Here is a 16,299-nt window from a genome sequence, read left to right as displayed (position 1 = left end):
GTAAAAATAAATATGTAAACAAATAAAGGAATAAACTCCTAGAACCAGGACCTCTTCTGAAGACTGTAGCTACAGTCACCTAGATGGGTCTCCCCAGAGGGAGAAAGGAGAAAAATCTCCCTCAGGTAGGTACTAGTGTACAGGTTGGAGAATGCTGATACTCAGCAACAACTTGCCAAGATCAGGCTTGGGTTAATCAAACAATGAAATCACCTCTTAACTTCCAAATGGATTTCCATGGAGACAGCATGACAGTAATAGTGTTTGGACTTTTTTATTCAATAAAAGTTTGAGTTATAAATATTCTCCATTTGTTTCCTATTTACACTTGTAAAATATTTTAGGATAGCCTACCCATCACCTGTCATTCAAGGTTTCTATAAATGTCATGAAAACATCATTGTGAAATAAAAATGTCTTATTTTCAGCCCACAAACCCAATTTCCACACACTCAAAAATAAAATCCAAGGGACAAAAAATAGGAGAGAAGGAACCCGGGGGTGAGGTGACAGGAATACAGTACAGCAGGCAACAATGTAATATTTGCTACACGGTAGCAAAAGAAATGGGTAAAAAATTCAGTCTGCTATGATGACAAGCTTTTCAGGACATTTGTTATAGACCAGCGCTGTCCAGTGCATTTCTGAAGGACGAGTTGAAATCCAAATTCATTTTCATTGTTTTCCTGCAATTCCAGGCAACGCTTGGATTTTCGGTTCTGGATTGGACCTCCCTTTAAGGATGGGAAAGAAAAGAAGTGCTTGAATTAAACACTGTCAATTTGTTGCATTGCTACTGTGTGATAATATAGATTAGAGAACATTCCAATGTCTATCTACTAAAGAAAGTCCACTGCTACTGGGAAAAGGTTTCAGTTAGAGACAAGATAAGCACTAGGTTGGATTTGGAGTGAAGGTTCCCTTTGTCACAGGCTGGTTTAATCTCTGATGCAGTCTGGAACAGCCTCCATTGCCTGGTTACTGTTTCAGCAAATGAGGTTTCTAGAATTGAGCTCTGTTTCTAGCTGTGTTTTTTAACCACAAGCCAAAAGCCTTCCTGTTTGCTTCAGTTACCTAGCTTAGTGGCTCTGCTGCACCTCTGAAACATCAAAAAAGGCAAAGGAGAAGCAGTGCCTTGGCCAGGGGTGTCCTGTGTGTAGGATAAAATGCAAAAAAATTGTTTGTTCTTTGAATTCTGAAATGAACTGTCTTTTCCAATTTTATGTTGCTCATCCTTAGTATTGACTCTCTGTTCAATTCTCAGCTTAATACTGCTGTATTAAAGCCCTGCGTTCACTGTTGAGTTGCAGCAAATCTGAAATCACTGGGACTATCACACAGTTAACTATAGACCTAAATTACAATTAAATCAACATGTAGGTGACTTAAATTACACTTTTTTTCCTTTTGATTTTGGTTTCAGTTGGTTCTTCCACCCTCTCTCCTGTCTAATAAAAATAATAGATAACTTGTACACATTAGTGTCTGAGAAATTTCTTCCAAGAGACAGAGAGTAATCTTGCACAAAGTCTAAAAGGCTGACTTTAGTCTCTAGAGTATCTTGGACTTGTGTAGTAGAGAATTACTGGCTTAATGTGCAAATCAAAGAACGGAGTCTGTAAGTCAGTATAGATCAGTACAGCTGAAGGATGGAAAGATCAACCACATTTAAATTATTTATTTGTACAATGGGCAAAAAAATAGTTGCTATTAAAAAAAACCAAACAACAAACAAAATCAACCACCCAAACACATACAAAAACCCCACCTTTTCAGTTTTGTTCATGTCTGGGTTATGCCTTGCATTAGAAAGTCATAACTGTGATAGATTTCTATTAGAATCACAAGGATATCGGCATCAATCTCACAGAAATGCTGTGTGTGCTTTTTCCAAGAAGGCTGTTCCTCAGGCAAGGGTAGCTCGTGCCATTCAGTGCAGGTTCTGCTTTGTTCAGACAGGTGACTTGTGGTCTCCTCTCCTCCCATCCTACCAGTAATACTTTGGAAGTACTTCCTCTGAGAAGTGACTTCTAAAAACATTTTTTTGGACCTGGCTAGTGAAATACAGAATTAGGTTTTTTGAAAGCTCTAACTTTTAATTATGGCTTTGGGTAAGAGAGAGATCATTTCTGGAATAATCCACAAAATTCAAAACATGAGGCACACATAAATCTTCCTTGGTAGGCCTAAGTGCAGTCTAGATACAATTTTCACTGATTACTAAACAGATAGGCATGCAGTAGACATTTTAATGTGTCTCCTTAATGAAATGCTGAGTGATCTGTATTTTCCCAAGCTGTAAAACTATTACTGACATTTGTATTCATAAGGGTAGTTAAATTTGGATGTCTGGTGGGAGCACAAACTCTAAGCTATCTAGAAGCAATAAAACTGCTTGATGTACAAGAAATTTGAAGAAACTAGGATGGGAAATTAGTCAAAGCTTTATTATTATTATTATATGCTGTTTGTTCCCTTATCCTAAACACTTTTTTTTTTCCAAATTAATTCAGTGAGCTTTGAATTATGTCCTTCAGATATAAAACTCTAAGGTAATGGGTATTTTTTCATTGCTAAAAGAAACACTTGTGTTGTTTTTTTTACTTCTAGCAAAACATACAGTTTCTAGTCTTAATTAAAACTGTTGATTATGTTTTTTCTCTGCATAGACTCAGTGTTGTGTGGCACCCAGGGCCAGATTCCTGGGTTTAAATTGGGAATTGCAGGTGACCACAAGTGTTTCTGCTTAAACCCGAAACTGAGAGCAACTTCCTTGTGCTTCCAGCAGATGCTGGAGGTGCTTGTGTTGCTGTCACTGAAGTTTACTAGTTCTGTACTTTCATTTATCAGTTAGTCCTTGTCTCGGTTTTGGTGTCTAAGGCACCCTCAGCTCACATCTTGCACTAAGAAAGCAGGAGAAAGAAGTTGTCTCACTTTGTATCTTGTTATGGGGGACTCTGGTTCAGCTGCATTACTTGCCTGATCTTTGCACCTGGGATATGAATCTGGGTATGGTACTTTCAGACCTCTCCTGTAATTTCTAACTTATTAGCATAAGAGAAGGAACAGAATTAATTCTCTCCATTTTATGTAACTGTGAAATGAACTCTGTGGTGTCCATCTTGAGAACAGCTTTTATGCTTACAAAGAGGGATGAGCTAGGATGCTCAGGTCTTGCTGGCTTCAGCAGCTGGGCTGGGGCAAACACCGAGTTTTTTGGCAGCACTTTGCAAATCCCAGTCTTTGGGGAGTATTTTTTTCTCCCCCAGGACTCTGTATGGGACCAAGTCACCTAACTTAGAGCTCTGTGAGGTTGAGGAAGCCACAGCACTAAGTCTTAAATGCTGAGCTGGAATTTCTGTCTGCCTGACTCCTCTTTGTTTCAATGGTCAAGGGTTTCTTAGACTTAAATGGGCCAAATGCCTTCTATTCCCATTGAGGATTGCCTGGTAGTGGAAGGAGGATGCTCACAGTGCAGACGCTGTTTTCCCTCTATTCTAAATCATCTAGAGCACACATAAGTATTTCAGTAAATGTGTTCATGCAAAATACTTTAATACAGGTAGCTACCTAAACAAAGGGTAAACCACTCCTAAGGAAAAACAGAACGAGCAAGCAACCAAAAAACCCTCACAAGATGCCCACCCCCTCCTTCTCTTTTCCTGATGTGCTCTCTTATGAAATTCAGCTTCTAGTTAACAGAAACAAGTGAATCGGGAGATAAAAAGCTGAGGAAGCTCTTTTTGATGTGCTGCAAAGCACTCTGCAGTGGCTACTGAAAATCACCCTGCTGAGTACATTGGGGCCTGCTGTATGGAACATAAAAGAGACACCGAAGTTAAGTAGTGGCTAATATGTGTGAATTGAGTGTTGTAAAGCTCAGGAATGTTTTTAGCAGGATGATTTTTTTTCCCCCACAAAAGAGAAATGTAAAGGCTCAAGTCCTGTTAGAAATGGAACAACTCAGCTCCTAAGAGATGTGAGGTTTGTGCAGAACCATGGCTTAATCCCTCGGAGAGGGAGGAGGCTGCACAGCTTTGGTTCCTTTCAGTAAGCATATAAATGGAAGAATTGCTCTGACGTACAGGGAGAAGGGGTTGTATAGTGCTTGCTTCAAATTTCCTGTTGTTAGCCTCTTAATTGTGTTCATTTCCCCCCCCCCATCATAAGCATCAAGCAAGCCTGTGACAGTGGTCTTGGTCTGTGATCTCTCGGGTGATGCCAGTGCACCCTCTGTACGATGCTGCAAGGCCTGAGCTACCAAGCTGTTCCATCACTCAAGCACATGAACTGAGTAACCACTGAGAGAAGTGAGCATGCAGGACTGATGCACTGAAATCTAACACATTTTGCTCCCTGTGACTGGCCTGGCCTCCAAATTACAAAATTCCTGAATGGTTTCTGACATCTGTCATCTTAATTAGCATTTGGAACCCTAAAGCAAATGCAGACAAGGTGTCCTTTTAGTTAATTCTTTTTTATAACCATTTAGTAAAACTTGTTTAAAACTCTGACAGTCATGTTTACTGCTTTCTCAGCAAAATGGTTTATTGCAATACTACACCTCAGGCTAAGTGAAAGGCAACCTGCCTGTCTGGTTCCCTTTCCCCATCCTAGGTAAGACCTCTACTTTCCAATTTAAAGGCAAAAACCTGATAGCCTAGAGTAACATCTTTAATCTTTATACATAAAATATAATTCTGTACACTTAAACAAGTTAGAGAAATTCTGCCCAGTTGAACAGAATTTAGATTAAGATCATGGATGATGAGAGGCAGCTCAATGGCAGTAGAAATCTCAGGAGGATAAATACATATCCAGGTAACTATTTTATACAAACAGACCAAACATGACAGTACTAACAAGTTTGACTGAAAACTTGATGGGTTTTGCAACACAAATTGAAGCAATTCCTGTCAGAAGCACAAATGTTCTCAACTCCCGCTGGTAGCCTTGGACACACATAAAACTGATGGAGTGCTTCATAAGCGTACTTTTAATGTAAACACTAGCTCAAGTCATGCATCCTGCTAAGACCAATAGCTATTGGAATGTGACATAACTTTAGAATTATTGTACTTTATGCATCTCTGCCATACTTGAAAGGTTTCCTTTCAAGTCGGTCACTGAAGTAGAATTTATCCAATAATACGGCATCGAAGAATAGCATTTGATGTGCCCACAAGCCATTGCAGTACCAGGATGCTCCAACATGTTTGCAGTCCCACGGGAGTCTGACACATGTAGAAACCAACTTGGTTCTAAAAGAGCAGCACCTTGCAAGTAAATACTTACGTATTCTAGGTTAGAGCTGGAGCTAGAGCTGATTAGCATAAGCTGTGCAAAGTAATTAGACAGTCTTTAGTGAACTGTTCTGTGGTTTTTCTTTTGGTTTATTGGGTGCTCGTGGATGTACAGCTCCCAAACCTCCCTGCTCCCGTATTTGTTCTGCAGGGCAGTAAAGTGAGATGGGTGCTCTGGAATACTGGTCCTTGCAGAACCAGGCTTAGTTGAAAGCTGTCATAAAGTTTCTCTAATGCCTGGCAGGCCTCCTGTCCAGAGGGCTGCCAATAGGGCAGAGCTTTCTCTGCAAATACCAGAGATGGTAAATACAATTTTTTTTTTTAATTATTTTTTTTTTTTTTTAGGGAGTATGTACAGTGTACAGACACTGTGTAAACTGGGACTCCGGCCCCTCCACACCATCCCTGCTGCAGAAGTGGTGTTATATACTGTGTTATGCTCCCTCAGATCAGGTTCCCTCTTTGTAACAAGAGATGCGTTAAGAAGTTTCTGTAAACATACACCTAACTAAAAAATTCTGAACAGCTCATGAGTTTTCTTGACAAAAATCTCGCCTTATGGTTACTTATTTTTTGTACTGAACAACAGGCCTCTTAATCAGATGATGTTTTACTGGTTGCAGTGTAAAATCTTTTTTATTTCTGGCTGTATTTAATTTACCATTATAGTTACTCTCTAATTTTCTTCAATAAGAATTCTCCTCAGGAAGAACCAAATAATTTTCTTTTCTTTGTTACTCTGAAGTCAGATTGCCAGGGTGTTCCAATATATGAACATAAAAGCATTTATCAAGAAAAGAAGATGCTACTTTGCATAGTTTAGGTATTTTAAAGGAAGAATTCAAATGTGAAAATTAATGTGAGCTATTTAAATATTCCTCAGTGAAGTATATTGTCAGCTGTTGCTTTTCTTCAAAGTCACTTGGTTCCTAATGTATTTGATATGACTACTGTGAAAATAAGGTGCATTTAACTGCTATTATTTGTATGAAATATTATATACAGAAGTGTTATATATAAAAGATGGTTTCTCTCAGCTATTTAGATCACTATTTACAGTTAGGTAGGCAAATGAGAATCTTTACTGGACACTTTTTAAATGTGAAATTATTTTCCCAATACTAACCAAAACTAATTGCTGTACAGAACATAAACTTAGGTTTTTTCTCCTCCTGCGCTCAGGTTCTGTTGTCAAGTAGCCATGCGAGCACTGGTCTTACACCCAATTGCAGATATCCAATGAGTAAATACTATGAAACCTCCTCTGATAATGGAATTAGACACATCACTCAACAGTAACACCAATTGAATGTCTACATCACACCTTGTCTCATTCTACTACCAAGACTTCTGAGTGTTCAGATTTTGCATAATCATAAATGCTAAATTTCTATGTTGCTGCAACAAATTTTTAACACTGCAGCTGTGACAAATCAAATGCTGCAGCCTTACCTGTATGTCCAAACTAGGTTTTAGTAACTAGTGGACTGTGCAGTCATTTTCTGTTTTGTTTAATCTGGATTGGTTACAAGACTGTAGAGCCGTCTAGGTTCTGAGCACAGCCCTCTAAAGGTGTGATAGTTAAATCTTCAGGATGTGGAAGCAGACAATACTGTTAATTAAAGTATTTAAATGAAAGTAATTAAACCTGGCAAAAGGAAATGCAGTTTCATATAGAAAATGTAACTGGAACAGAAAACAAATTACAGAGAAACAGCATAAAAATCAGAAATGGAATGTATGAATTTATACCTATCAGTAATATTTTCCACATATATATACAATTTAATCACAGACTAGAAAGACATTAGCCAGACTAGAAAGATCATTAGGGACTTCTCAGAAAGTAAATAAGCATCATTACTGTATCAGTAGTGGCCAGGAACTCTTTCTGATGATTAGAAAAACATGTGCAGAAACAAATATTCTTGGTATATAATATGATTTAAAAAAAAAATAATTATTGAACACTGTTTTGGGAGGGATGGGGGTGGGCACAGAGAGTGGGAAGTAGTTTAAAAAGGAAATCTTTTATCCATCCATAGCCCTGATAATTATGGCTAAATTCAGAATTTACAGCTGAACATACTGTTTGGTTTTGTTCTGGCAACAAATCCAGATGATGGTGCATTATGTTGATCTCCTGAGAGCTAGGATTACCTAGTTAAGTCCTTTGCAGATTTAGCTTTATGCTAAATGCAGTTGATGATGATGCACATGGCTTTTCTGACTACATCTGCTGTCCTGAGTAACAAGTTAACAGGACAGTTCATTTAGAAATAAATTGAATGTCTTTTTGAGAACTGACAGTCATAAAAGAGTAAGCTCCAGAAATGCCTGATGGTGAGAGGTGATTCACAGGCTGACACTTTCTGGAATGTTTTTCTGTCTGTTAAAGGGGATGCCATTTGTCTCTCTCCTGTGTCCTCCTTTTGCCATATGCTGCCTGCTGTCCTACGTGGTAGCGCTCAGAAAACGGTAAATGCAGACCTGCTACACTGAGTAGTTGCTGGCTACTTGGTGCTCCAATTTTGATACACTGAAGTTCTGAATTAGAACTTAAAAGATGTGTTTCTACACCATGTAAGTCAACAACTGTGACATTTTCTACCTCCTTCTACTAGCAGGAGTGTTCTACAGTGAGGTAGATCCTGTGTTTCTAAACACAAAATGTGTTTGTAAAATATGCAGATAGAGCTGATGTATCCAGCACTCCCATCTTTTTTGTGAAAAGCTTAGAGAAGTTACCTTTTTCTCTTTCATTCTGAGATTACATATAAGTGACTTCTGCAAAAACGTCACACTTTATTTATCTGCCTTGATCTATGCTTGCTTCAAGATGTCTGAGGTAGAAAACAGAGAAAGGCAACAAAGATGCTTTAAAGTGTGATGGAATATTCAGATAGTGGGGAATTACAAAATATAGTAAAATGAAATAAAATTAGGACTTAGGATGTAAATGAAAATCAGTGGGATGTGACTTCAGTGACAGAAGTATGAATACCTGTGAATTCCAAGAGATTTATGGATTGTTGGATGAGAGAAAATACACATTCCTATTTCTTTCTGAGACTTAACTCTTACTAAAATGTAACTCCTTTGGAAAATAAAAATACTGAATGACAGTTTTATTTCTTGTGTGTGTGGGTATATTCAATTAGTTGAGGTTTTCTAATCTGAGTGCTCAATATGAAGGCTTCCTAACTCACTGTAACCCAGAAACTGAACTGCTTGCATTGTCATTATACGCCTATGATTAAACCAATCTCTAGAGACCAAGAAATAAATTGAGTGCCAACTGAAGAAAATTAAGAAATGAATTTGTACTAGTGTTTCAATTGATCTGCATATTCTAACATGGGAATTTAGGTTGGGCTTACTTTGGTCACAGTATCTAGTTATTGAAAATGGCTTTATCCCTAGTAACGACACAAATCTGTTAGCTGATTATAATTGATATTGGGAGAGGAATGTCCTTGCATCTGCAGCACAAACCATGCACAGTTTACTCTGACAATAATGGACAGAAATCTATTTTTTTTTGTCTGTTGTACTGGGTATCGTCACTGTCAGGTTCAGGATACCAGATGTGATTGCCTGATCATCTCACTAAATAACAAACCCTCGTTTCTTGTCATATATACCATTATTGCATCCTGATTTAATTGCCTTTCAAGTGAATGTTTATCTCAAGTATTTGCATCTTGGATCGTTGGGTGTTACTTGGTAACCAAACCTCGCTTACATTATGTATTGTTCTTGTCTCCACTGGAATTAAAGATACAACTTCTACTGACCTGATGGGGACAGTTTTGTTTTTGTCTGGGAAGTTAGAAATAATAAAAGATGTATGCTAAAGGTAAAAATACTTCCATTTATCTTGCAGCTGAGGAATGCAGAACCCAAGAAGTGATTGGTCCAGTAATGCAGAGGGACCAAGAACAGAGCTCACATCTCCTGAACCTCAGCCACTTCGTTCGGTAAGTGGTGCTTATCAGTCAAGCTGTAGAAAACATTTTGGATGTGCATGTCTGTCATTATGCTGCCATGCAGTACCCTGTCAGCAGCAGCTGTCATCTGCCATTTCTGGATGGAGCCTATCTGGACATCTGAAATCAGGAAAAACCAGGTGGAACTAGAACAAATAATTTCTTTGTAAATAAATGTGGTGTTTAAAATTATATGCTAAAATATGCAAATAGGGTATCTGTTTTGAAGGAAAAACATGGGTATGTGTTAACTTCCTTCTAAATTAATTCAGCACAAGTGTCTTTGGAGCTTAAATGTAGTCCTCAGGAGAGTAAATACTGCATAATGTGATATGCTGCAAAAGACTTGAAATGCACCCACTTAAAAGCTCATTTTACTGTTGTATTCACCCACAAACTTTCTAGCTGGCAAGTTCCAGAATAATTTGCAAAGATTAAAACTTGCTACTAGAAAATTACTCCAAATAGAAGAGTGAACTTACACAAAGAGATTTTTGTTACCACTCGCTACAGCAATAACTGCAAGCAAATTAAACACCAGTTGTTAAAACACACTATTATATAGTAATATTTGTATTTAGTATTTTTTTCTGCATGTTTTGCATATACATTTTCCTATTTAAGTTGAGGTCAAGTATTCAAAATGGAGAACGGCTAAATGCTTTCAGATTTTTGTATTTCTACACAATTCTATTCTGCATAAATGGGACTAAAGAGTTAGTAGGCTTATAGTAAGACATAGTTCAAGGAGTATAAAAAACAAACACTCTAATACACCTGTTTTTCAAAAGTGTGTAATATGACAAGAATATTGGTGAAGTTGCACATGAAGAAGGGACAATTTTACTAGAGCAAAAAGAAAACTAAAGCATTAACTATCATTTTCTCATGTCTAAGCAGAACAGTGATTCACGTTCCTTGTCCTCCAGCTGGAACACCTTGTGCACTTAATTAAAATATTAAGTACAGGCAAGCTGGGGTAATATTCGATCAAAGACGGGCAATAAAAAAAAGTGCTGCGGATGTACTGGACTCGTACACCAACACTACGCTGGGGGCCCTGCGGCTTGTGGAAGTGCTCGTGTGGTTGGGGTTTAAAACTGAACACTTGGCAACGCTGGTTATTTAAAAATCACTAAAAATAAGGGTCTTAACTTAGCCTGTTGGCTTAATTAATTAAAGAATTGGGTTCTGGTTTTCTTTATATTTCTCCTGCAGGATCAAAATCTGTGTTTCTTTTAACAGGATCACAATAACTTTTTTTTTCTGAGCTGCCAGGCAGATAGCACTGCATAATTACAGAGCTGTATAGCATGTACAGCATGTCTTATACTGCAAATACGTATTGAGTGTATTTGCATCCTTTGGGGTTAGAAGTACAGCATAAATTCCAATTCTTGATAAATTAATCATGCTGTTTTCCAGCCTGTGGCTCTCATAATGGAAGAATATGAAGAAGTTCATGGGGACAATTGTTCCCTTAGACTCACAGCTCTACTGAAATTAATCCCTCTTGTACACTGATGTCCTTGGCTAACATATGGGTTGAAAACTGGGAGTGGACGTTAGAAGGAAGCTGCTGTTTAATGGCGTTAGCCTGCACTTCTGCACTGTCTATGCTCAGCAAGGGAGCATATGAAATTGGTACAGAGATTCTCTGCTTGCTCCACAGGCTTCTGGTTTAATCCTGCCAGGCAGTCTGCACCCTGCATTCCCTTACTCTTTTGGGATGTGGTTGTGGGTAACAGTTCTAGCTAGCAGTAGTATTGCACATCCTTTAATTTCATAAGATAAAGGCAGGTAAGAATAATTGAATGACTGTCTGGCAAAGGCCAAAATCTGTAGGAGGAACAAGATGTAAATGCCTTCAGTACTTTGAAGGTCTATTCTTTCTTTATATAGCTACACAGAATAGCTATTTAATCTATTATCTAAGACCTATTTAAATGAGAGCTGCCTCATTTCATTTATCTGTAGAATACTGTAACAACTGAGTAATTAATTTGCGTACATCTGTCTTCACTTTTCCTTCCAAAGCAATTCCTATGATATTTGGGAAATTATACATATGGTAAGTACAATAGTCAGCAACAAAATTTATTTACAGCTTCTCAGCATAGCATAAACTACCTCCTTTGAACACTTCGGAACTGGAAGATTTCCTGTGGAAACCTCCAGCACTGACTAGAATCACAATTTCCATAACATGAAAAAGCAACGTTAGCATCGCAGGCAGATGTGACTGTGTGGATGTGGGTACACAACAGCGCCGAGCACAGGCTCTGCACCGCCTCTCCCTCCCTTGAGGTCTGCGATGAGTGTCCATCCCTACAGATGCAAAATTCTCTTACCTTTTTATGGCAACCACACTGGAAGTTGAATACTTAAATTAACAAAGCTTACTGTACTGAAAAAAATTCAACATAGAACAGCCTTAGAAGGATTAATCTCAGGTTTTTAGCTTGGTCTCTTGTCTCTTTTACCTCATTTTACACAGAGCCCTCATCTGTCAGGCTACTCACAACAGTAAATAGTGACAGCGTAGCTAGTCTGGCTAGAAGCATAAGAAACAGTTACATCCTTATCTGACTAAATATAAACATGAAGACACTTCACGATAAAAAGTTATTACAGAAAAACTTCCTTCTTTTGCCATTGTTATGCTGCTGGACGAGTCCTAACATGCCTAAGCGTACTTTCTAGATGACCTGCTGTCACCCAGGTGATGAATAGAGATGAATTTCACTCGCAGGGCAGGTGTTATATTACAGCTGCCTTTCTATCAGCAATAAATCTGAGAAACCAGACTGGACACTGAGAAACTTCTTAAAAAAAGCCAAACCAAACTGCAGCATTTAGAATGTACTATTTCTTAGTACACAGAACAAACCTAATACTATCAGGCAGTCAGTTCAGAAGAGTATGGTTCTGTAGCCATATGCAGATGCCCCAAGGTTTTCTGGTGATCACTTACTATTTTGCTTTAAGGTCTAATTTTGTTCTGATTAAATGAAAAAGTGGTGAGACAGCCTGAACTAGGTGAACTGTCAAACCCCTAGAAGACTTCTCTGCGTAAAATATTCCCAAAATAAGCATTCCTCTAAGAGAAGACTTGACAAACCACCTGAACAATAAAATTCTTGAACACTACCCAGTTGATGGGAGTCTTTTCAAGGCTAATTTACATAATTTGACATAATTACAGTTATAAACACTTGACAAAGCCTTGGAAGGAAGAATGTCACTGAAGCCTACATTTTACTGGGTCTCATTGCATTTGGCAGCTGTACAAAACTGTGGAGCATGGAAATTTGCTCAGATGGATGGTGATTACACAAACACTTAATACAAGCTTTGAATACTGAAGGCAAGTTTGTCCTGTACAGAAAGAAACCACAAAGTCTCTCAAGGCCTCTGTCCAGGCAGCCAGCATGATGTATAATGAAAACAGCTGGAGGTACTGGAGGTGGTTCCTTCCATATAAATGCCCATTAAACCACTATTTTGTCGACAAGACAATAGTCGACATCTAAGTGACTGACTCCAGTTGCCTACACAATTGAAGACAGACACGTAACTTATAATTTTAAAACCAAAATAAAAGGTAAATATTAAAGAAATAAATTGTTATATATATATATGCACACAAGTATATATGTGTACACACACACACACTCTTCTAATCAATAATGTAAATTAAGAATTAAATAATTATATAATAGATCTAAAGAAGCAAGGAGATCACTAGCTGAGGATGACCCCTATTTTCTTTTTTTTGTCATAAAAATTTATCTCATCATCACATTTCAACAATGCAAGGGAAAAGGAGAATGTTATCTGAATAATAAATTTTCCAAAAAGCTAGAGTCTTCTATCAATCAGACTGAAGTCCATGTCCCGTCACAGACTATCACGGTTCCTCTTGGAAGACAGTGGAATTTTTTGGCAGAAATATAAGAAAGTTTTTTCCTCATTCAAATTTTAAGATACATGTCTGGAATGCAGGGTCAATACTGATTTTTGTGCTGGTCAGGGAAATCTAGTTCAATTGGTTTATCCCGTTCTGGTTGGTTAAGTCTTGTTCCTATTCCCTTTCCGAGACAATTCTCTACTTGTGCTGCTGTACTTGTAATTATCTGTATCATCAGACATTCTTGTCAAATGGCTAGAGAATCCAGAGAAGCCAAAGCATACTTGCAGCCAAAGGAAGGTGCTATAAAAAGCTATGTCTGGCTTCTACATTCTAATTAATATTTCACAAACTTCAAGACTACATAAGCATCAATACTTACAGTTCTGCTTATTTTCAGTAGTTCTGCTTACTGCATAATATGGAAAATAAAGACCAGAGCTTTAAAAATGTAACAAAAAAGACTCTTTTGAGATAGACAGCTTCCAGTGTACTCACAGAAACACAACCTTTCACCGGCCTAAATGGGAACATTTCAAATGGAGTTTCTCAGTTGATCTTGGCAAACCTTGATTACTCTCATTAGCTTTTTTTCATAGCTTACAGAACGTGCAGGGGACTATGTACTATGCTGTATGTTGAGAAACAATGGCATTTTAATTGCATTGGGTATTAACAAAATACTTTTTGAACAGCAAGCTTTTAATTATTTCATTTGTATCTCAATTTATCATAAGGAAAAAACTAATTAGCTTTCACTTCTCCTGAGCAGAAGTTTCTTTGTAGAAGACTTAAGTACAGTCCATAGAGTCTAGTCTAACAGCACTGCACCTTCATTGGGAGACTGTAAATACAGACAGAAAACAAACCTGAAGTACTTAAATACCATTTTGGAAGCTTTTAATAGTTAAACTATCACTGCATTCTACTGCTATCCCCCAAATTGGATCTAACATAGTTAGTATTACAAAACAGCAGCAGTATTCTGCAGTAGAAACCATTAATTGTCACCAAAGTTTTGGGCTATACAGAGCAGTCACTGAATGGGTGGACAGTACTGACATACTTTTTAAAAATGTTAATTATATTTTTTAAAACAAGTACCAAAAATCCAGTGCTGAGATGGCCACAGTGAAGCCTCCCATTATGATCAAACTATTGTTACAATTTGAGAGAATACATAATTAAAACTCTGCCCTTGAGGAGACTGGAAGTGAAAGCTGCAATGTCTTTCCAGGCGAAGGATTTAAGGTCTGCTGCTTGAGAGCTACCCTTTAAAGACAAAGATTGGGATTACTTTCAAGTATAAATACAAATCATGTTCATAATATGCTTTACTGGTTACTGTCCAAATGCTCTCTGCACTAAGATAGATGCTAAACTGTATTACCCATGTCCTGAAATATACTGATCATGGCTGTTGAAGTCAAAGAAAAAAACAAACAAACAAACAACTTTGACAGAAAAGATACTTGCAAACCCACATGGATGATACATAAAAATTAAATGCAAGAATAAAATTACCTTAATGGTGAGCCTCAGCCCTTGGGCTGGAGTACACAACTAGATTTGTAGCCCGAAAACTGCAGAGGAGCAACTGTGACCAGTCAAACTCACACTGGCTATTAAAGGTTTCACAGAAGCTAAATCAGGTTCTTGTTTTAGACAGTTATGCAATGTCATTTTATTTATCCTAAGCAACCAGCATATCAATACCTGACACAGTAAACTTCCAGTGTCTTAATTCTTACCTTAGGAAAAATCTTACCTTCCTTTGAAAGATCAAATTTTACTATATTTAGCTTCTAACCATTGGAACCTGTTTTGTCTTCAGGATAACCTGTGTCCCTCTGTGGAAACACTGATATGTTGTGAGACACCTTGCCACTTCCTCTTAGCTAAGCTGAATGAGGGATCTCCAAGAATTATAGTGCAGAAAGCGTTTTCTAGCCCCAGAACTTTTATGGCTTCTTTAAAGTTCTCCCTTGTATTTCTAAATCAGTTATGAACTGTGGACACCAGGCATAGGCTCACATCTTACCAGCATTCTCATCACTGTGAAATCACTTCTCAGCCTTTACTTGCACTTCTTTTTTTCTCCCTCTCTCTCACACACACACACACAAAAGCATTACCCTTTTTAAGTAAGGAACTGCAGAAGTAGCTCATGTGATGCTGTTATCATCAATGACCCCCTGCCCCCTTTTTTGAGTTGCTAATTCAAAAAAATCAAAACAACAAAAAAGCTTTCTGTTTCTTTTTTTTTTTTTTTGATTGAGAGAATTCTGTAGCAGTCACTCTGCCTTAGAAACAAATAATTTATTGTGAACTCAGAAAATATAATAACAAGTTCTATAACCTCCTGAGGTAGCTGACATTGGGATCAAATGTAAACATAGCTTCCTGGCTCCGTCTTTAAAAGCAAGGATAAATCTGGTTCTGTTCTGTTAGTAAACAGGTTACTCACACTTTGGATTCAGAAACAGAGCTTTTGAACTTTCTGAAATGTCTGCTGAGTAAGAATTACCTGAGTAAACTGCCAGTAAAGCTTCATTCTCTTGGCTTTGGCATAATTGCATTCAATGAGCCTGGGCCTGCTGTTCACATCCACCAGGCATCTGTTGTCATCATCGTCGATAGTGGGACTCAGAACACCCACATGGAGCTGCTGATTGCTTGTGTAATAAACATTCTGCAACAGGAAGCACAAACAAGATTTGTGGCCTCTAGACAGAAGCAGCATTTTTACCAAAACGCTAATGGCAAAGATAAATATGCTGAATAGCAGCAGGCTGACCCCATAGTGGCTTTTAAATTATTTCCTTTCATGCAGGAGGCAACACAACATTTTAGAAGTTTTTCTAAATTAACAATTAATCATTAATTGTTACCAACAAGTAAATGTTGGTTAGTTACTTAATAGAAAATATGCAAACAAAACTGATTGTTGTCTCATCTTGTGCCTTTTTCCTGTGGTCCCACTCTGTGGGTCTTCAAAGAGCGAGATGTACACCCTCTAGCAGGAAGTGGGGTTAGTTTGAGTATGGCCATCAACTCTGATTAAACTATTCCAGCTGAGGGTAATAGCTAACGGGAG

At 37.9% G+C, this 16,299-nt stretch overlaps 1 protein-coding gene across 1 annotated transcript in view; it reads right to left on the bottom strand.

Annotated features, from left to right (window-relative positions):
• Positions 1 to 258: 258 nt before the first annotated feature.
• LOC104527427 (polypeptide N-acetylgalactosaminyltransferase 18) overlaps positions 259 to 16,299 on the bottom strand; it is a 109,585-nt gene continuing 93,544 nt past the window's right edge. Inside the window, exons 11-12 of the mRNA XM_010171147.1 lie at positions 15,730 to 15,894; positions 259 to 734 (exon numbers count right to left, since the gene is read on the bottom strand). Coding sequence (XP_010169449.1) covers positions 588 to 734; positions 15,730 to 15,894 — 312 coding nt within the window. The 3' untranslated portion in view covers positions 259 to 587. The remainder of the gene's footprint in view (positions 735 to 15,729; positions 15,895 to 16,299) is intronic.

Source organism: Antrostomus carolinensis, unplaced genomic scaffold, assembly GCF_000700745.2.
Source record: "Antrostomus carolinensis isolate BGI_N321 unplaced genomic scaffold, ASM70074v2 scaffold7367, whole genome shotgun sequence".
NCBI classification, from domain to species: Eukaryota; Metazoa; Chordata; class Aves; order Caprimulgiformes; family Caprimulgidae; genus Antrostomus; species Antrostomus carolinensis.
The sequence above is the reverse complement of the archived record's forward strand: the minus strand, read 5'-3'. Positions and strand labels throughout refer to the sequence as shown.